The following is a 21,493-nucleotide window of genomic DNA, read 5'->3' as shown; positions in this document are numbered from 1 at the left end:
GATAGCCAGGTCGGTTCTGATAAACAGCCGCGTTGCTCAGGGGGTCTCACCTGGCAAAGTGAGTGGCAGTGTCCTTGGTGGTGCAAGTCGTGGTGGTGGTAGTAGTATTGGTGGTGGTCCTATTGGTGGTGGTGGTGGTAGTAGTATTGGTGGTGGTGGTAGTAGGGTTATAGGTGGTGGTAGTGTTATTGGTAGTGATATTGGTGGTTGTCCTATTGGTGGTGGTGGTGTTATTGGTGGTGGTGGTGTTATTGGTGGTGGTGGTGGTGGTGGTGTTGGTGGTGGTAGTGATATTGGTGGTTGTCCTATTGGTGGTGGTGGTGTTATTGGTGGTGGTGGTGGTGTTATTGGTGGTGGTGGTGGTGGTGGTGTTGGTGGTAGGGTTATTGGTGGTGGTGTTGGTGGTAGGGTTCGTAGTGGTGGTGGTGTTATTGGTGGTAGTGTTGGTGGTGGTGGTGGTGTTATTGGTGGTGGTGTTGGTGGTAGGGTTATTGGTGGTGGTGGTGGTGGTGGTGGTGGTAGTGTTATTGGTGGTGGTAGTGTTATTGGTAGTGGTGGTGGTGTTGGTGATAGGGTTATTGGTGGTGGTGGTGGTGTTCGTGGTAGGATTTTTGGTGGTGGTGTTATTGGTGGTAGTGTTGGTGGTGGTGGTGTTATTGGTGGTGGTGTTGGTGGTAGGCTTATTGGTGGTGGTGGTGGTGGTGGTAGGGTTATTGGTGGTGGTGTTGGTGATAGGGCTATTGGTGGTGGTGGTGTTGGTGGTGGTGGTGGTGGTAGGGTTATTGGTGGTGTTGGTGGTGGTGGTAGGGTTATTGGTGGTGGTGGTGTTGGTGGTGGTGGTAGGGTTATTGGTGGTGGTGGTAGTAGGGTTATTGGTGGTGGTAGTGTTATTGGTAGTGGTGGTGGTGTTGGTGATAGGGTTATTGGTGGTGGTGGTGTTGGTGGCAGGGTTATTGGTGGTGGTGGTGTTATTGGTGGTGGTGTTGGTGGTAGGGTTATTGGTGGTGGTGGTGGTGGTAGAGTTAGTGGTGGTTGTGGTGGTGGTGATGGTAGGGTTAGTGGTGGTGGTGGTGTTGGTGGTAGGGTTATTGGTAGTGGTGGTGGTAGTGTTAGTGGTGGTGGTGGTGGTGTTGGTGTTGGTGGTAGGGTTATTGGTGGTGGTGGTGGTAGTGTTAGTGATGGTGGTGGTGGTGGTGTTGGTGTTGGTGGTAGGGTTATTGGTGGTGGTGGGGTTGTTGGTGTCGGTGGTCGGACGGAGTGACAATGGCACGGGGCACACTGACTTGTCAAACCAGGTGAAGGTGATGAGGTTGAGGAAGGACGCTCGCGCCGTGGGGTTCGGTTTCTGCAAAAGAGAAACGGCACAGACGTGGGGCCTTCTGCAGGAACCATTCAGCTTTTACCGCCACCACCACCACCACCAACAACGCCACCACCAACAACACCGGCACAGCCACCATCAACACCGGCACAGCCACCACCACTACCACCACCAACAACGCCACCACCACCAACACCGGCACAGCCACCACCACTACCACCACCACCGCTGCAACTACCGCCACCACCACCGCCACCACCACTGCCACCACCACCGTCACCACTACTGCCACCACCATAGTCACCACCACCGCCACCACCATCGCCACCACCGCCACCACCTCCACACCACCACCGCCACCACCATCGCCACCAACAACCGCCACTAAGTGGTGGTGACGTCACCACGTCGCTTGTGCCAGGCTATGTGCACGTTGAGGCCACGTGAAGTCTCGAACGCCCGCCGGCAGGAGGTTACGGGGCAGACCCAGGTGCCACGGGTCGACTGACTGAGATGACTGAGATGACTGGCTGATGCATAACCTGTGGCTCCTACTTTGCCAACTTATTGTGCTTTAGCCACATGTCGCTCCGCTCGTTGTTGTGAGCATCGCTCCTCCGCCCCCCATTGTTGTTGGAGGGCGACTGCCTCCAACTGCCCAGTAGCGTCCTTCACGAGCCTCCTCCACTGAGGCCGATCTTGACACCGCTGGTACCAGTCATCGGCAAGTCCACTCAGCTCCACGTCCTCCTGTACCACATCACTCCATTTCTTCTCTAGCCCGTGCCGCGCCCGTTTAGCCCCCTCTATCCGTTGGAACAAAAGCTGTTAAGGCATGTGGTGACTGGGCATGGGGGCTACAAGACCCAGCCAACGCAGCCTTGCCCGCCGGAGGAGCTCACCAATGGGACTTTGTCCAGATTTTTCAAGGATTTTTGAGCTCCTCACACAATCCAGCCTGGTTAAACCCAGAATGGATCGTAGGCAGCCCAGCCTAAATGTTTCTAACCGGCGAAGATGTACAATTAGGGGGGTCCACGTTTTGCAAGCGCAGAGAAGGGAAGGAATGACCATGGCCGAGAAGACCTGAAGCTTCGTGCGGAGCGTCAGACCAGGTAGCTTCCACACAGCGTTACGCAACTGATGAAAAGATAATGCCACTCGACTGATTTGGAGTGAGACCTCTGCTGTCAAACCGGAGCCGGTCATTAGCACACTGCCCAGGTATTGGAAACTCTCCACTCTCTCCACAACTGCCCCATCACCAATTGGGTGTTGTGGGGGTGGAGTGCCCGATGGTACAAAATACCCGGGCAGGTGCTTAGTTTTGGTGGGGCTGATGGTAATTCCCCACCTCTTAGTGGCACGATCCAGGTTCAGCAGCAGTGCCTCCAACTCCTCCTCGGAGTGAGCGGCAATTACCAGATCATCGGCATACATAACATGGTTTAGCAATAGGGAGCCATTCGATCAGCCTCCCATTGTATCTGTACCAGATGGAAATTCCTCCGATACAGCCATCAAAGGCATCGCGAACTACGTGGTCGAAATAGATGTTAAATAATGTGGGAGCCAGAGGACATCCCTGTCGCACCCCAAGGTGTACAGGGAATGGCTCCGACTACCGGCCACGTAGTTTTACCCGGGCCCGCTCACCATCATGAAGGTTCTTAATGATCGTGAGCAGCGGGTAAGGCACTCCGAAAGCACGAAGAATAACCCAGAGTCCAGGCCTACTGATGGTGTCATAGGTCTTGACCAGGTCAATAAAGCAGAGATGTAGATTTTGTTAGAATTCGCTACACTTCTGCTATAGCAGACGGACAGAAAATATGGCATCTGTGCAGGACCGCCCTTTCCTGAAACCGCATTGGGGCTCCGCAAGCCTCTCCTCAGCGTGCCTAGCAAGGCGATGTTGAATAATCCTTGCCAGGACCTTAACCGGCACACTGAGGAGTGAGATGCCCCTGTAGTTGTTACAGTCGGAACGGTCCCTCTTGTTAAAGAGGGGGACCACCAGGGCATCCTTCCCATCCTGCGGAACCTGTCCAGTGGCCCAGACTGTTGTTATGATCTCATGTAGGGCAGTCTGTGTACAAACGCCACACTCCCTCAGCATTTCGCTTGGGAGATCATCTCTGCCCGGTGCTACCGCCACCACACCACCACCACACCACTGCCACACCACCACTGCCACCACCGTCACCACCCCCCCACCACCACCACCACCGCCACCACCGTCACCATCACCACCACCGTCACCACCACCACCGCCATCACCACCACCACCGTCACACCACTACCGCTACCACCGCCACCACCACCACCGTCACCACCACCGTCACCACCACCGTCACCACCACCACCGCCACCACCACCACCACCGTCACCACCACCGTCACCATCACCACCACCACCATCACCACCGCCAACATCACCACCACCGTCACCATCACCACCACCACCATCACCGCCACCATTGTCACCATCACCACCACGACCACCGTCACCACCACCACCGTCACCACCACCACCACCATCACCGCCACCATTGTCACCATCACCACCACCACCACCGTCACCACCACCACCACTGTCACCACCACCAACCATCACCACCGTCACCACCACCATCACCGTCACCACCACCATCACCACCACCACCATCACCACCACCACCGCCACCACCACCCAGCGCTCGTACAAATTGGCAGGGCTTGGTCTCCTCGGGCTCGCTGGCCGAGTCGGCGAAGGCCGACAGGACGAGGGCGTGGACCTGGAGGCCGAAGGAGACGAAGAAGACCCAGTGGCGCTCCCCGCCGCCAGCGACCTGCCGCACAGCCACAAACAACAACAACAACAACCACGTGATCAATAACTACAACAACAGCAACAACTAAGCGATCAATAATGACGTCAATAAATACAACGTAATCATTAACTACGCGATCAATAACGCGATAAATAACTACAACGTGATCAAGGACTGCGCGATAGATAACTAAGTGAACAATAACAGCAATATGTTCAATAACTATGCGATCAATAAAATAAGAAATAACCGTGCGGTGATCATAACACCGATCAACAACTACGTAATAACGTTATGATCAATAACATTATGATGAAGGCATAGCACGTGATCAATAACAACATGATCAATGTCGCGAGCAATACCTACAACGTGATCAATACCTACAACGTGATCAATACCTACAATGTGATCAATACCTACATGATCATGAGAACGTGATCAATAGAAACGCGTTAACTTACCCCATCGAGTTGGAACCACATCAACCACTCACCCCATGGGGGGTCAAACCACATCAACCACTGACCCCATGGGGGCCAGCCACACCAACCACTCACCCCATGGGTGCCCAGCCACACCAGCCACTCACCCCTCGTGGGGTCAACCACACCAACCACTCACCCATCGTGGCCCAGCCACACCAGCCACTCACCTCATGGGGCCCAGCCACACCAGCCACTCACCCCATGGGGGCCAGCCACACCAGCCACTCACCCCATGGGGTCCAGCCACACCAACCACTCACCCCATGGGGGCCAACCACACCAGCCACTCACCCCATGGGTCCAGCCACACCAACCACTCACCCCATGGGTGCCCAGCCACACCAGCCACTCACCCCATGGTGGGTCATCCACACCAGCCACTCACCCCTCGTGGGGTCATCCACACCAGCCACTCACCCCTCGTGAGGTCAAGCCACACCAGCCACTCACCCCATGGGGTCCAGCCACACCAGCCACTCACCCCCGCCAGGAGCTGCCGCACCAGCGTCTGCAGGGGCAGCGCCCCGCACAGGACGAGCAGCAGCCAGAAGAGGAAGAGGAGGCCACCGCCGCCACCGCCGCCACCACCACGGCGACGCGCCACCTCGCCCAGCACCAGCAGAAGCAGCTGGCGACACAACACACAGGGTACACACAACACACAGGGTAAACAACAACAACACAACAACACAGGGTAAACAACTCAACACATGGGACACAACAACACGCAGAGTACACACCAACGGACAAGGTGGGCGGGTGAGTCAACATCTTACTTTATACAATGTGTGTGTGTATAGAGGTTTGTGTGTATAGAGGTGTGTGTGTGTATAGAGAGGTGTGTGCCGGACGGGCAACTCTGTCGTGGACAGTGCTGTGGACGGAGGGCTAATTCCGATTGGCTTATCACCTCATGGCGTCTGTGACCAGCACAGTGGCTAAACTGGGGCTCTGGACGGGTGCGAAGGGCTGGTAACCCCTCCACCTTCAATAAATTACCACTAAACCACGAATTAAATATGTAACTAATAAGCTTCTGCCGGAGGCCCCGGGGGGACAGGCGTCTATGACGTCTCCTGGCCAAACCCCATTTGGCGGAGCCAGGAGATTCAATCTTTACACTCGGGGCTCCTCCAGAAACAACAAAAAGCCACTTCGTGTGGCCACGTGGAATGTTCGAACGCTCACTGTGGAGGAGAGGCTGCCACTCCCCGCCTGGATCTGGGCATTCAGGAGGTCTGGTGGACCGACTCTGGCTCCTGCCACCATGAGGGGTGGACAGTACTCTACTCGGGGCAGGAGACTGACAAACAACAGTGTGTGGCTATTCTTCTGAACAAAAGAATGAATGGGGGCGTGGGAGCGTGGCGGTGAGGTGTGGGAAGCTGTAAGCCCCAGGCTACTTTGGGCTCGCCTTCCCATCAACCGGAGGCGAGGAGTGGTAGTCGTGGTTACTTATGCCCCCACCGAAGACGAACATCCGTGGAGGGATGCAGGCAAAGCCGATGAGTCAGATGCCGTCTATGACCTCTGGTCACAGGTGCTGGCTAATGTGGCCTCTCGGGATAGAGTCATCTTGTTCGGTGACTTAAATACTTGAGTTGGACATGATGCTGCTACCTGGTCTGGAGTGATTGGAAGGCATGGGCCAGATCAGCTCAATAACAACAGTAGGAGGCTGTTAGAATTGTTGTGCAGCCCATGGGCTTGTAATTACCAACACGCTCTTCCGGCATCGGCGCATCCACACAACATCATGGATGCATGCCGAGTCCAAGCAAGAACATCTGCTGGACTACATTGTGACGAACCAGCGGATGCGAGCCCATGTCCTTGACACCAGGACCTACCGTGGAGCTGATCTGCCCACTGACCATCGACTAGTCATCTGTAAGATGCGCCTGCCATTCTTCCACTCCGGTGGTGGGTGTACACCCAGGACCCTATTCCAACCTAAAGTGGCATGGTCTCAGCTGATGAAAGTTGCAAGCAAGAATTTAATCATCGCTTGCAGCTGGGATTTGCATTACCCCCCCATGTCGAGGGTAAATGGGCGAGGTTTAGGACTGTGGCTCATGCAGCTGCAATGGCTGCTTTGGGTACGCGGTCCAGATCTCCCCAGAGACCCTGGCTGACAAAGGAGGTGTTCAGGATAGTTGAGAAAAAGCGACAGGCCCACTCTCATCGGCTACAGCATCCCACATCACAGAATGAGGAGGTTTACCGCAGCCTTCGCTCGGAGGATCGGAGAGCCGTGAGGCGCTGCAAGGATGGGTGGTGGTCGCGGGTTGCTGAGGAGGTGGAATCTGCCTCAGTGGCCCGCGATCACAAATCACTATTTAACTCCATCAAAAAAGTAACCTGCAGCACCACACCTATTACCATCATTAGGGGAAAAAAACGGTGATCCAATCTCCGACCCCCAGGAACAGATTTGCCGATTTGCTGAGCATTTCTGTGAGGTCCTGGGAGAGGGGAAATCCCTCATCCAGGAAAACATTGTGCCACAAAGTGGGGATGACCCTGCTGAGGCTGCGGTGCCTCAAATATGGGAAGAAGTCACCCCCTGTGAGTGGCTGGCTGAGGTGCCATCTGTTGAGGAAGTATTGAAGGCGATCCAGAGTCTGAGACCAGGAAAGGTCCCGGGCAGAGATGATCTCCCAAGCGACATGCTGAGGGAGGGTGGCGTTTGTGCACCGACTGCCCTACATGACATCATAACAACAGTCTGGACTACTGGACAGGTTTCGCAGGATTAGAAGATTGTCCTGGTGGTCCCCCTCTTTAAGAAGGGGGACCGCACAGACTGTAACAACTACAGGGGCATCTCACTCCTCAGTGTGCCGGGAAAGGTCCTGGCAAGGATTATTCAACATCGCTTTGCTAGGCACGCTGAGGAGAGGCTTGCGGAGCCCCAATGCGGTTTCAGGAAAGGGCGGTCCTGCACAGATGCCATATTTGCTGTCCGTCTGCTACAGCAGATGTGTAGGGAATTCCAACAAGACCTACATCTCTGCTTTATTGACCTGGTCAAAGCCTAGGATACCATCAGTAGGCCTGGGCTCTTGGTTGTTCTTCGTACTTTCGGAGTCCCTGACCCTCTGCTCACGATCATTAAGGACCTTCATGATGGTGAGCGGGCCCGTTTAAAACTACGGGGCCAGGAGTCAGAACCATTCCCTGTTGACCTTGGGGTGCAACAGGGATGTCCTCTGGTTCCAACATTATTTAACATCTATTTCGAGCACGGAGTTCGTGAAGCATTCAGTAGCTGTACCGGCGGAATCTCCATCTGGTACATATATAATGGGAGGCTGATCGATGCCCGGGTGCAGTCGAGGGATGGCTCCCTATTGGTCAACCACATTATGTATGCCGATGATTTGGTAATAGCTGCTCACTCAGAGGAGGAGTTGAAGACGCTGCTGCTGAAACTGGAGCATGCCACTAAGAGGTGGGGCCTTACCATCAGCCCCACCAAAACTACGCACCTGCCTGGGTATTTTGTACCATCAGACACTCCACCCCCACAACTCCCAATTGGTGATGGGACAGTTGTGGAGAGAGTGGAGTGTTTCCCATACCTGGGCAGTTTGCTTATGACCGGCTCTGGTCTAACAGCAGAGGTCTCACTCCGAATCAGTCGAGCGGCATTATCTTTTCATCGGTTGCGTAGCGTTGTGTGGTAGCAACCTGGACTGTCGCTCCGCACGAAGCTTCAGGTCTTCTCGGCCACAGTCATTCCCTCCCTTATCTACGCTGCGAAACGTGGACCCCCCTAATAGAACATCTCCGGTGGTTAGAAACATTTAGACTGGCCTGCCTACGATCCATCTTGGGTTTAACCAGGCTGGATTGTGTGGGAAGCTCACAAATCCTCGAAAGAGCTGGACTTAGTCCCATCGGTGAGCTCCTCCAGCAGGCAAGGTTGCGTTGGCTGGGCCATGTAGCCCGCATGCCCAATCACCGCATGCCCAAACAGCTTTTGTTTGGCCGGATCGAGGGGGATAAACGGGTGCGGCACGGGTTAGAGAAGAGATGGAGTGATGTGGTACAGGAGGACGTGGAACTGAGTGGACTTGCCAATGACTGGTTCCAGTGGTGTCAAGATCGGCCTCTGTGGAGGAGGCTCGTGATCCCGCTACTGGGCAGTTGGAGGCAGTCGCCCTCCAACAACAACGGAGGGCGAAGGAGCGACGCTACCACCAACGAGCGGAGCGCCGGGTGGCTAAAGCACAGCAAGTTGGCACAGTAGGGGGCACAGGTGGTGCATCAGCCAGTCATCTCGGTCATCTCAGTCATCTCAGTCAGTCGACCTGTGGCACCTGCTGGGTCTGCCCCGTGACCTCCTGCCAGCGTGCGTTCAACACTTCACGTGGCCTCAAGGTGCACATGGCCTGGCACAAGCGTCGTGGTGACGTCACCACCACTTAGTGGTGAATGGCAGTTGTTGTTGTGTATATATAGAGGTGTGTGTGTGTATATAGAGGTGTGTGTTTGTGTGAAAACACAATCGTCTGTCCGCTTATCCGGCAACACATACAGAAGGTGTCAAGAAGTTCAAACGACCCAAAGAGGCACACGCAGTACCCGTTGTCGCAAGGCATCATCGAGTCCACGTGAACCACACATCATCAAGCGTGTGGTAAAAACATGCATGCAAGCGTGCTTCGGTATCGTACTAACTATGAGTTTTCATGATTCTACCAGGTCAGCTCCCACTGAGCTATGTAGCTGTTTTTGAGAAGCGACCTGACCCACAATCGCGGCTCGACAATGTTGCTTATTATCATCAACATCATCGCCGCGTGGAAGTGTACAGCGGCAGCCAAACAACTCTGAACGCGCGGTGACGTTGATTCTAGTTGTGGTGGGGATAAACCGGAGAACCCGGAGACAAAACTCCACGCGGCCATGGGGAGAGAGAGAGACGCAGACTCCAAATATACAACAGCAGGCAACGTCAGTCGGGATCGAACCCACGACCTCCTGCGTACCAGACGAGGTAGTTAACATCTCCTAGCCACCGCGGTGTGCGGGCAGTCCTCGGGTTACCAACGGAATTCGTTCCTGAGAGCCGCTCGTAAGCCGAACGGCTCCTAAGTGGGAACACAACGACAATGGGCCGATCAGTCACCAGAGAGACGGACAACCTCTGCCATGGCCTTGTCTGTCTGCGCCGCCGGTGTTAGACCGGAGAACAACGCCCCAAAAGGCGAACAGCACAAGAACTATGCAATCAAACGTGATTGGATACTAATAATAATCGATTACCATCGATTATCATCGATTATATTATTATCCGGTCGCTTCGGGGGCAGGGGATGCTGGATTTTCAAAAACGCCGGATAATCACTAAATCATCTATTAAAAAAAGTAAAATATTGTCTGTTTGTGGGTTTGTGTCTGACTTTGTGTGTGTTCGCGCACTTGCGAATGATTTAACTCTCCAACAGTGGAGTTCACGCTAAACAAGTAAACCCGTAAAAACTAAGTTTTTCACTATAAATCCTTTATATGCGTGGCGGCGAACTTAATATAAAGGATTTAAAAATATATTCGCCTGTGGAGGACGCGGGGATCGATCCCACGACCTTTGGCATGGGAAGCGAGGGTGCTACCAACTGCGCTACTCCACCACGGCCTGTGGAGGGGTTACGCTCTGGGCTCTTACACTCTGACGTTCAGCCAAAGCCATGAATGCGTTCTATTTGAATATATGTAAAATAATTTTTTTTTGCCTAAAAAGTGTAAAATTTTGGGAATTTTTTTTCACGAACAATAATTGTCTGGCACAACGAGTCTGTGTGGAAAATGTCAGCTCGATTGGATCACCGGAAGTGGGTTAAAAAACGACCGAAAGATTTGCACGGTCCTAAGCAAGCAAGCACGCAAGCACGCAAACTTAATAATAAGGATTTAAAATAAGTAAACCCGTAAAAACAAAGTTTTTCACTCTAAATCCTTTATATGCGTGGCGGCTAGAGTTCTCTCGTCCTCTGGCTTGAGATGGCTGCAATCTATGGGTCAGATGATTGTCTGCCAGTATTAAGCAATTGGTAATTAAATATTTAATTTATTTTCCCTAAACAGTGTAAAATTTTGGAAAAAAAAATTCACGAAAATTAATTGTCACACACAACGAGTCTGTGTGGAAAATGTCAGCTCGATTGGATCACGGCAAGTGGGTTAAAAAACGAGCGAAAGATTTGCACGGTCGTAAGCAAGCAAGCAAGCACGCGAACTTAATATAAAGGATTTAAAAAGGTACCACGCCGTGAGCTCCGCGGTGAGCAAGCGCTTTTCCTTTTTCACATCCGTCAAATTTAAATTAGATTAATCAGCGATTTAGTGCGATTTTTGTGCGCTTTCCATTTAATTATTTAATTGTTTACTTATGACGCTGTGCACGACCGCACCAACTCACGCGCCTTTGGTGGGGGGGACGGCCCATGCCAAGTCGCACGCCTTCGGTGGGAGTGAGGGGGACGTTTTCTTTCGTGTTAAAAATGCTATAAAAATACACTAAACGCTGACATTAATGCTTCACTGTGTGATGTCCCCCCCCCCCACCCCGATGCGTGCAGTTACTACTATACAGTCGGTAGATGCTACCACTATAGGCCGTAGATATTACTGCAGAGCGGCCGAAGAGATCATGGTTGGGGGGGGGGGGGTCAGTGGTAGCAGCCCAACCTGCCAAGGTGCCACCTCGGCCGGCTGGACAATCTAGGCGAGGCCAGAGGCTCTGCACGGGACTAGGCCTCACCACGCCACTCTGTCAGGTAAGTACTTTGTGCTATAGAGTCGATAAATACTGCTATAGAGTCAGCATGTACTACTGTAGTGATAGCACCACAGTCGGTATGCACTGCTGTAATCATAGCAGGTACCTCCACAGTCAGTACGCACTGCTGTTACATTTTTAAGAGTAGTTTTGAGAAAAAAAAATTGGCCCGGGCAACGCCGGGTATGTAAGCTAGTGAGTGATTCTTTAAAATAGCTTATTTGTTTTGCACATTTTGACATTGTTTTCGGTGTTGTGTATATGTTTTTTTTGCGTGTGTTTTAAACGTGTTTGCGATATGAAATTGTCATAAACATACGGATAGACAACAATGAATATCCGACTGTATGAAGTTACCATAATAACTGTACCGTACTTACTACTACAATATGCATGGGCTGACGCATGTCTCTATATATATACGTGCAGTACTTTTCATTGTTTAAGTTGTATGTAGTGTAGAGTGTAGTGTACGCAATATTTGACACGGGCCTAGTCTCACACCACCGGTGCTAGGCCAGAAAACAACGCTGAATAGCGACTAGTTCAAAGACAATGCCAGTATTGGAACACTCATATCAGTTATATCTATGGGATGCGTTCTTGCCAACTGTAAGTGTTCTGATACTTGCATTGAAATATATTCTTCGTTTTTCATCATTTTCGATGCTGGCAAAAAGGTCCCATAGATATATATTAGTACATATATTTTGTCATTTTCATACTGGCTTAAAATGGGTTGGGGTAGTGATAGAGAGGGGTAGTGATAGGGGTTGGGGAAGTGATAGGGGTTGGGGTAGTGATAGGGGTTGGGGTAGTGATAGGGGTAATGATAGGGGTTGGGGTAGTGATAGGGGTAGGAGTAGTGATTGGGGTTGGGGTAGTGATAGGGGTTGGGGTAGTGATAGGGGTTGGAGTAGTGATTGGGGTTGGGGTAGTGATAGGGGTTGGGGTAGTGATAGGGGTAGGGGTAGTGATATGGTAGGGTTAGTGATAGGTGTAGGGTTAGTGATAGGGGGTCTCTATGCGAGTCTGTGGGTCTCTGAGCGAGCCCATGAGCCCAGGTGGGTGCTGAAGTAACAGCACCACTGACAGTAACCACACGGGGTATGGTGTGGGTGCTTGCCCACCCCCAAACTCACCCAGGTGAGCATGTAGAGGCACGGGTTCACGTAGAGCATGGGGGCCGAGACGTCGCACGGCTTTGGGTCGCACATCGGCCCGAAGTCCTCCGACAGGGTGATGCCCAGTGCCGCCACCGCGGCCACGAAGAGCAGCACCAACGTGACCTGCACGGGAACGGGGGTGAGTTGTCAAGGCCGTCACACTCGCAGAGCTCGCAAACTGGTTTTGATACCTTACCCATACCCGTACCCGGCCGCACCAGGGTCGAAAACGGGTACCCATACCTTACCCGATACCCGGCTACCCGTACCCGGCCGGGTATAGGGTAGGGTACGGGTACGAGTACCCGATTGCGACCTCTGGGATGAAGCCATGTTGCAAGCGCGGGTGGGTTGATTCTAGGAACTTGAATTGTGAGAAGAGACAAGACGTTGGGAAATGAGTGACAAACAGTTACTCACCAGTGTCTCACGGCCTACCCCTAACCGTCTGCACCAGGGTCGCAAACGGCTACCCGTACCCGGCCGGGTACGGGTATCGGGTAGGGTACGGGTATCGGGTAGGGTACGGGTATCGGGTACCCAGTTGCGACCTCTGCGCACTCATCACGCACAAAGTTGGCTGGGCCACGAGTGGACCTTGCGGCACCTCGCCGCTGGTCTCGTCAGCAAAAGGAGCTTCCAGCCATCTCCACGCGGAACTCCTCCGCTCGTCATCCTCGCAGCAGCAACAGCAGTAGCAGCAGCAGCAGCAACAGCAGCAGCAACAGCTTCCAGCATACCCGAGCCTGCTGCTTCGTCGCTCGCCCACCGCCACAGGACTTGGATAATGACGATGGTAAAAAACGTGCCTAGACTTGCGCAGAGAACTTGGATTTAAGCGAGGGTGATTTGCGCAGCGTCAACCTCACTCTCTCGACCAGCCCCATCTGTACTCAGTGGCAAGACGTAGTCAAGACGACTGGAGATGGTCCTGGTTGCAGTGGAAGGTCCAAAAACATGATCTGCTGCTGATGCAGACTGTTTTAAAAAGGTTTGAAATGGGTGTAGCCCAAGGGTCATAAAGAAGTGGCCGGGGCTAGTGATGTGAATGTGAGAGATTAGCATGTAGCTGTAAGATAGGAGAGCGGCCTCCTCGACCAGGGCACGGAAGTGTCTATGTTAATGTGAGAGATTAGCATGTTAATGTGAGAGATTAGCATGTTAATGTGAGAGATTAGCATGATGTCAATGTGAGAGATTAGCATGATGTTGATATCAGGAATCACATCCTTTACAGATGGGATTAAATCACGGAGTTTGTGTATTGTGTTGAAACGAACCTGGATCTTGTGTTTGTTTAAGATTTTGGAAATATTTTTGGTAACCCCTGCTATGTACGGTAAAAGTGATGGTATTGGTTGGATCCTCAGAAGGTTGTCTCTGCATGGCTGGGGAGACAGCTTTGCAGATTGTATGGTCCGAGTATCCATTCATCCTGAGGGCTTGGTGTATGTGCTCCAACTCACTGGCTAGGTGTTGCTGGTCGGAGATGCAACGGGCCCTATGGTGTAGGGTTTTGATGAGGGAATTCTTCTGGGCTGGATGGTGGTGGGAGTCAGGCTTTAGGTAGGCATCCATGTGGGTGGCTTTCCTGTAGACCGAATGTCCCAACGAGCCATCAGGTCTCTTCTCCATCAAAACATCCAGGAATGGTAGCGTGCCATCCTTTTCCACTTCCATGGTGAATTTGATAGATGGGTGTACGGAATTGATGTCATTGAGAAATTGGTTCAGTGCTGGCAGGCCATGTGGCCAGATGAGAAACGTGTCATCTACGTGTCTCTTCCACAAGGAAGGACGTAGGGTGGATGTCTGGATGGCATCTGTCTCAAATTTTTCCATGAAAAAAATTCGCTACCACTGGCGATAAGGCAGAACCCATTGGGGTACCCTCATTTTGTTTGTAGGTGCGCACGTGCGTAAGTGAGCGTCCACGCACGTGGATAACGCGTCGTGAACATTATCTCGACCCCGCTCACTAAAACAACAAACATCGTAAATGCGTAGAAGCGCGTCTGATGCACAGCAGTTAAGAGGCCAAAGGTAGCGTAATGATACACAACAACGATACACAACGACACACACAGCGATGCAAGATACACATCAACAATACACAATGACACACCACCGATACACACGAACAATACACAACGACACACAACAGCGATACACAGCAACGTTACGCAACTATACATAACAAGGACACACAACAACAACACAACGCGGGCAACAACCACACTTCATGAAGTGTCGCTGCTGCTGCTGCTGCTCTTGCACCGAGAGCGTGAATGGCTGTTCTGCCTCACGGCAGGAGGTTTACCTCACAGCAGATGGAGGGGGGGGCGTATGTACACAGGAATTTCCTGTTATTGATGCTAATTTTGGTCACGTGACCAGGAAGTTGCGATTTAAGATTCCCGCTCAACCACGCGGGCGTCGGCCATTACACACATAATTCAAGATGGCGGCACACATCGCGTCCCAGAGAAGCCAGCCGCAATTGTCCATTGTGGGACCTTAAGAATCATTGTCTGTAAGTTCGTTTATGTTCTTATAATATTGGCAATGCTGTTATAATGTTAGAATGACCGTTATAAGGATGTAAATGCCTTTATAATGCTGTTAAATTGTTATGATAAATACGAGGCCTAGTTAACAACGAAGCCTGCAACTTTCCTTATTGTGAATGTTACTTGTAATCTAATAAGTCGAGTCAGACTTGTACCCAAGTAACTTTATTGCGATCTGGAGAGCAAGGATGACAAAATGTCTCATTCATAGTGCAGTGTTATGTGTAGTACTGTGCATCTGGGGTGCAGTGTGATGATTACACGGTGTGCCTTATGTAACACAGCAGCTTATGCTCTTGTATAGTTGTTCAGTGGTAATGCAGGTGCCTGCCCCCTCCAGGGTCTATTGTTGAGAAACATGTTATCTAAGACAATTTTATGATGCTGTGGTATCATTCATTGTGTTGGTGTTTCCGGGTTATAACAGATGATGTATCTGTGTTTTCTCACCAGTGTTACCTCGTTAAAACCAATAAATGACGTTTGGAGTCGGATGTTCACCCTGGCTCCGAGGGTTTATTGGACGCGAGGTTATCTACTCAGCTAGCGGTGCAACGCAGCGCACAGCGAGGCCGAGACAATGGCCACGTGTGGTGTTCAATACTGATGTAGAGGAGTAGTGGGTGACATCACGTCACGTGGGTGACATCACGTCACGCTCGCCCTCGGAGAGAGTGGCGTCGCGGGACGTGACGTCAGGCGGGCCGTGGAGGACGGTGACATCAAGCCCCCAGGGGGTATTTAAAGGGGGACCCGGGATGGAAGCAGGGTTCGTCGGGGGTGGGAGTGGGGACTCTGGGTAGGTGATCCACACACGAGGCTACGGGAGGCTACGCCACCCGACCGGCCGAGGTTGGGGGTGGTCTCCGGGCCAGGGCAGGGTGGAGAGCCGGGCTAACTGTGGTGAAGGGATCACAGTCCCCTGTCCCCTGGGGGAGTTATTGGCTAGGGGGGTGTTGGTTCGGCATAAGCCTTATCCACCTCGCGTAAGCCCTGAACAACTTGGCGAAAGCCCTTAAATAAACGTGCCGTGAGCCCCTAACAGCAACCTGCCTCGGAGTCGTGGATTGCACCTCAACACTTACACCGCCTGTGTATGTGTTGTGTGTGTGTTGTGTGTGAGTTGTGTGTATGTTGTGAGTGTGTTGTGTGTGTGTTGTGTGTGTGAGCTGTGTGTGTGTTGTGTGAGTTGTGTGTGTTGTGTGTGTGTTGTGTGTGTGTTGTGTGGGTTGTGTGCGTTGCGTGTGTGTTGTGTGTGAGTTGTGTGTTTTGTGTGTTGTGTGCAGTCATTGGTGAACGGGCTGAGATCGTGAACTCCTTTGTTGCATTTGAGTACCGGGTTTAAATCTTGGAGGTAAGGTGAGTCTATGGCTCTCTATGTGAGTCTATGGCTCTCTGTGTGAATCTATGGCTCTCTGTGTGAGTCTATGGCTCTCTGTGTGAGTCCATGGCCCTCTGTGTGAGTCTATGGCTCTCTGTGTGAGTCTATGGGTCTTTGTATGAGTCTATGGCTCTCTGTGTGAGTCCATGGCCCTCTGTGTGAGTCTATGGCTCTCTGTGTGAGTCTATGGCCCTCTGTGTGAGTCTATGGCTCTCTGTGTGAGTGTATGGGTCTCTGTGTGAGTCTATGACTCTCTGTGTGAGTCTATGGGTCTCTGTGTGAGTCTATGGCTCTCTGTGAGAGTTTATGGGTCTTTGTGTGAGTTTATGGGTCTCTGTGAGAGTATATGGGTCTCTGTATGAGTCTATGTATCTCCGTGTGAGTCTGTGTCCCTGTGGAAGTCTATGGGTCTCTGTGGGAGTCTATGGGTCTCTGTATGAGTATATAGATCTGTGCATGAGTCTATAGATATCTGTGTGATGAGTCTATGGGTCTTTGTTTGATGAGTATATGGGTCTCTGTGTGGTGAGTCTATAGGTGTCTGTGCAGTGAGTCTACGGATCTCTGTGTGCATCTTTGTGTTCCTGTGTGAGTCTACGGGTCTCTGTGTGAGTCTATGGATATTTGCGTGAGTGAGCCTATGGTTCTCACACAGAGACCCATAGACTCACACAGAGACCCATAGACTCATCACACAGAGTTTCGTAAACTTGCATAGAGAGCCATAGACTAACATAGTTCCCCACAGACTCATCATATTGAGACCCATATACTCACGCAGATAGACATAGACTCACAGAGAGAGCCATAGACTCACACAGAGAGCCATAGACTCACACAGAGACCCACAGACTCACACAGAGACACATAGACTCACACAGACACCCCTAGACTCACTAAGAGAACCATAGACTCACACAGAGAGCCATAGACTCACACAGAGACACATAGACTCACACAGAGACACAGAGACTCCCTGAGAGAGCCATAGACTCAGACAGAGACCCATAGACTCACACAGAGACACATAGACTCACACAGAGACACATAGACTCACTCAGAGACCCACAGACTCACACAGAGACACATAGACTCCCTGACAGACCGATAGACTCACACAGAGACCCATAGACGCACACAGAAACCCGTAGACTCACACAGAGACACATAGACTCACTAAGAGACACATAGACTCACACAGAGACACATAGACTCACACAGAGACACATAGACTCACTAAGAGACACATAAACTCACACAGAGACCCATAGACTCACACAGAGACACATAGACTCACACAGAGACCCACAGACTCACTCAGAGACCCACAGACTCACACAGAGACCCACAGACTCACACAGAGACCCACAGACTCACACAGAGATACATAGACTCACACAGAGACACATAGACTCACACAGAGACCCATAGACTCACACAGAGACCCATAGACTCACACAAAGACACATAGACTCACTAAGAGAACCATAGACTCCCTGAAAGACCCATAGACTCACACAGAGACACAAAGATCTCTGCTAGTTTCACGACACCCCGCAACATTGCAATATCCCTTACATTGCCTAGGCTAGTGTTTGTATTTTATCGTTGTTATCCCGTCAGTTTGTTTCCGTTATTGCCCATATATTCAGTCTGCAACACGAGCTGACAGTTGAAGGCATTTTAAGTGCCAATATAAACTTAACCTCAGGTCGCCGGGTTCACAAAGCCCCTGCGTTGGCTGTCTCGCTACGAGCTCGGCGACCCGACTTTGATTCGCCCCCCCCCCCCCCACGGCCATCCAACAACAGCTGCCGGGACTCCCCTAGGTCGACTCAGCGTCAAACGGCGGTGTGCAGAAACATCGCCGCTGGGTGAGACAAAGACGGCCTGGGCGGGGTGCTGGCCACCCACCCCCCTCGCGCGCCGTGCCGGCCTTCATTGGCGGCCTTCATTGGCGCTGCTCCCCGCTACACAGCACTTGCCCCAACACTCTGTCACAGGCTATACGGGGGACCTTTGTCTGCCCACGTGGTGCAGTGGTTGGCGCAATGATTCTACGAACCCTGCGACCAGAGTTCAGTTTGCCGCTCACGGCCACCACCATCGCCAGTGACGATTATCTGAATCCGCTCCTGGGCTTCCCCTAGGTCGACTCGGCCTCAAATTAGTAACCTGATGTGGCCGCGTGTAGAATTTCGCCACCGGAGAGACAAAGGCGGCCTGGCGTGGTGCTGGCCACCCACCCCCTCATGTGCCGTGCCGGCCTTCATAAGTGCTACTCGCTCACAACACTTGCCACAACAGCCTGTGAAGGCTATGCGGGGGAGCTTTGTCTTTGATCCATCAACCCTCCTATGTACGTTGAACCTCTTTAGCGCCACCGCATGTCGACAAACGCGCCCATCGGAGGTTTGGCGTGAAAGACAACGAACTAAACACAAGCAGCAGTTCTAAAGAGATGAGTTTGTCAATCTGGATGATGATGATGTAAAAGAAGCATCATGGCTCCCAGTGGCTTCCGAATATCGGAAGGGAAGAGCGTTCCAGACGGCCGCAGAAGTAGCACGCCCAGAAGCGCCACGCGGTGATTTGGCGCGTGGTGTGGCGTAGCCAGAATCAGAATCAGAGAGACCCGTAGACTTGCATAGAGACTCATAGACTCACATAGAGGACCTACAAACAAACACCCATAGACTCGCATAGAGACCCATAGACTCACACAGAGACCCATAGACTTACAAAGAGACCCATAGACTCACACAGAGACCCATAAACTCACATAAAGACCCATAGACTTACATAGAGGACCTACAAACAAAGACCCATAGACTCGCATAGAGACCCATAGACTCACGCAGAGACCCACAGACTCACGCAGAGACCCATAGACTCGCACAGAGACCCATAGACTCACACAGAGCACCATAGACTCACATAGAGACCCATAGACTCACGCAGAGACCCACAGACTCACGCAGAGACCCACAGACTCGCACAGAGACCCATAGACTCGCACAGAGCACCATAGACTCACATAGAGGACCTACAAACAAAGACCCATAGACTCGCATAGAGACCCATAGACTCACACAGAGCACCATAGATTCACATAGAGGACCTACAAACAAAGACCCATAGACTCGCATAGAGACCCATAGACTCACGCAGAGACCCACAGACTCACGCAGAGACCCATAGACTCGCACAGAGACCCATAGACTCACACAGAGCACCATAGACTCACATAGAGACCCATAGACTCACGCAGAGACCCACAGACTCACGCAGAGACCCACAGACTCGCACAGAGACCCATAGACTCGCAGAGAGACCCATAGACTCACACAGAGCACCATAGACTCACATAGAGGACCTACAAACAAAGACCCATAGACTCGTATAGAGACCCATAGACTCACATAGAGGACGTGTCACCTGAGTGGGGATGGGAACGTGTCACCTGAGTGGGGATGGGAACGTGTCACCTGAGTGGGGATGGGAACGTGTCACCTGCTTGGGGATGGGAACGTGTCACCTGCTTGGGGATGGGAACGTGTCACCTGAGTGGGGATGGGAACGTGTCACCTGCTTGGGGATGGGAACGTGTCACCTACTTGGGGATGGGAACGTGTCACCTGCTTGGGGATGGGAACGTCTCACCTGCTTGGGGATGGGAACGTGTCACCTGCTTGGGGATGGGAACGTGTCACCTGCTTGGGGATGGGAACGGGTCACCTGCTTGGCGATGGGAACGGGTCACCTGCTTGGCGATGGGAACGGGTCACCTGAGTGGCGATGGGAACGGGTCACCTGCTTGGGGATGGGAACAGGTCACCTGCTTGGCGATGGGAACGGGTCACTTGCTTGGCGATGGGAACGGGTCACCTGCTTGTGGATGGGAACGTGTCACCTGCTTGGCGATGGGAACGGGTCACCTGCTTGTGGATGGGAACGGGTCACCTGCTTGGCGATGGGAACGTGTCACCTGAGTGGGGACGGGAAAGTGTCACCTGCTTGGCGATGGGAACATGTCACCTGCTTGGGGATGGGAACGTGTCACCTGCTTGGCGATGGGAACGGGTCACGTGCTTGGGGATGGGAACGTGTCACCTGCTTGGCGATGGGAACGTGTCACCTGCTTGGGGATGGGAACGTGTCACCTGAGTGGGGATGGGAACGTGTCACCTGCTTGGGGATGGGAACGTGTCACCTGCTTGGGGAAGGGAACGTGTCACCTGAGTGGGGATGGGAACGTGTCACCTGCTTGGGGATGGGAACGTGTCACCTGCTTGGGGAAGGGAACGTGTCACCTGCTTGGCGATGGGAACGTGTCACCTGCTTGGCGATGGGAACGTGTCACCTGCTTGGGGAAGGGAACGTGTCACCTGCTTGGCGATGGGAACGCGTCACCTGCTTGGCGATGGGAACGTGTCACCTGCTTGGCGATGGGAACGTGTCACCTGCTTGGGGATGGGAACGTGTCACCTGAGTGGCGATGGGAACGTGTCACCTGCTTGGCGATGGGAACGTGTCACCTGCTTGGGGAGGGGAACGGGTCACCTGAGTGGCGATGGGAACGGGTCACCTGAGTTGGGATGGGAACGGGTCACCTGCTTGGCGATGGGAACGTGTCACCTGCTTGGGGATGGGAACGTGTCACCTGAGTGGGGATGGGAACGAGTCACCTGAGTGGGGATGGGAAAGTGTCACCTGAGTGGGGATGGGAACGTGTCACCTGCTTGGAGATGGGAACTTGTCACCTGCTTGGAGATGGGAACGCGTCACCTGCTTGGAGATGGGAACGTGTCACCTGCTTGGAGATGGGAACTGGTCACCTGCTTGGGGATGGGAACGTGTCACCTGCTTGGGGATGGGAACGTGTCACCTGCTTGGGGATGGGAACGTGTCACCTGCTTGGCGATGGGAACGTGTCACCTGCTTGGGGATGGGAACGTGTCACATGCT

General features: G+C 52.5%; 1 protein-coding gene across 1 annotated transcript in view; it reads right to left on the bottom strand.

Annotated features, from left to right (window-relative positions):
• Positions 1-21,493, bottom strand: part of LOC133360324 (ATP-binding cassette sub-family C member 2-like) — a 43,936-nt gene that overhangs the window by 15,959 nt on the left and 6,484 nt on the right. The window contains exons 4-7 of the mRNA XM_061578972.1: positions 12,551-12,697; positions 5,103-5,249; positions 4,026-4,151; positions 1,284-1,345 (exon numbers count right to left, since the gene is read on the bottom strand). Of these exons, the coding sequence (XP_061434956.1) occupies positions 1,284-1,345; positions 4,026-4,151; positions 5,103-5,249; positions 12,551-12,697 (482 nt within the window). The remainder of the gene's footprint in view (positions 1-1,283; positions 1,346-4,025; positions 4,152-5,102; positions 5,250-12,550; positions 12,698-21,493) is intronic.

Source organism: Lethenteron reissneri, chromosome 68 (assembly GCF_015708825.2).
Source record: "Lethenteron reissneri isolate LAM-NWPU_2019-01 chromosome 68, ASM1570882v1, whole genome shotgun sequence".
Lineage (NCBI taxonomy): Eukaryota > Metazoa > Chordata > Hyperoartia > Petromyzontiformes > Petromyzontidae > Lethenteron > Lethenteron reissneri.
Note: the sequence above shows the minus strand (reverse complement) of the source record. Positions and strands in the feature narration are given on the sequence as shown.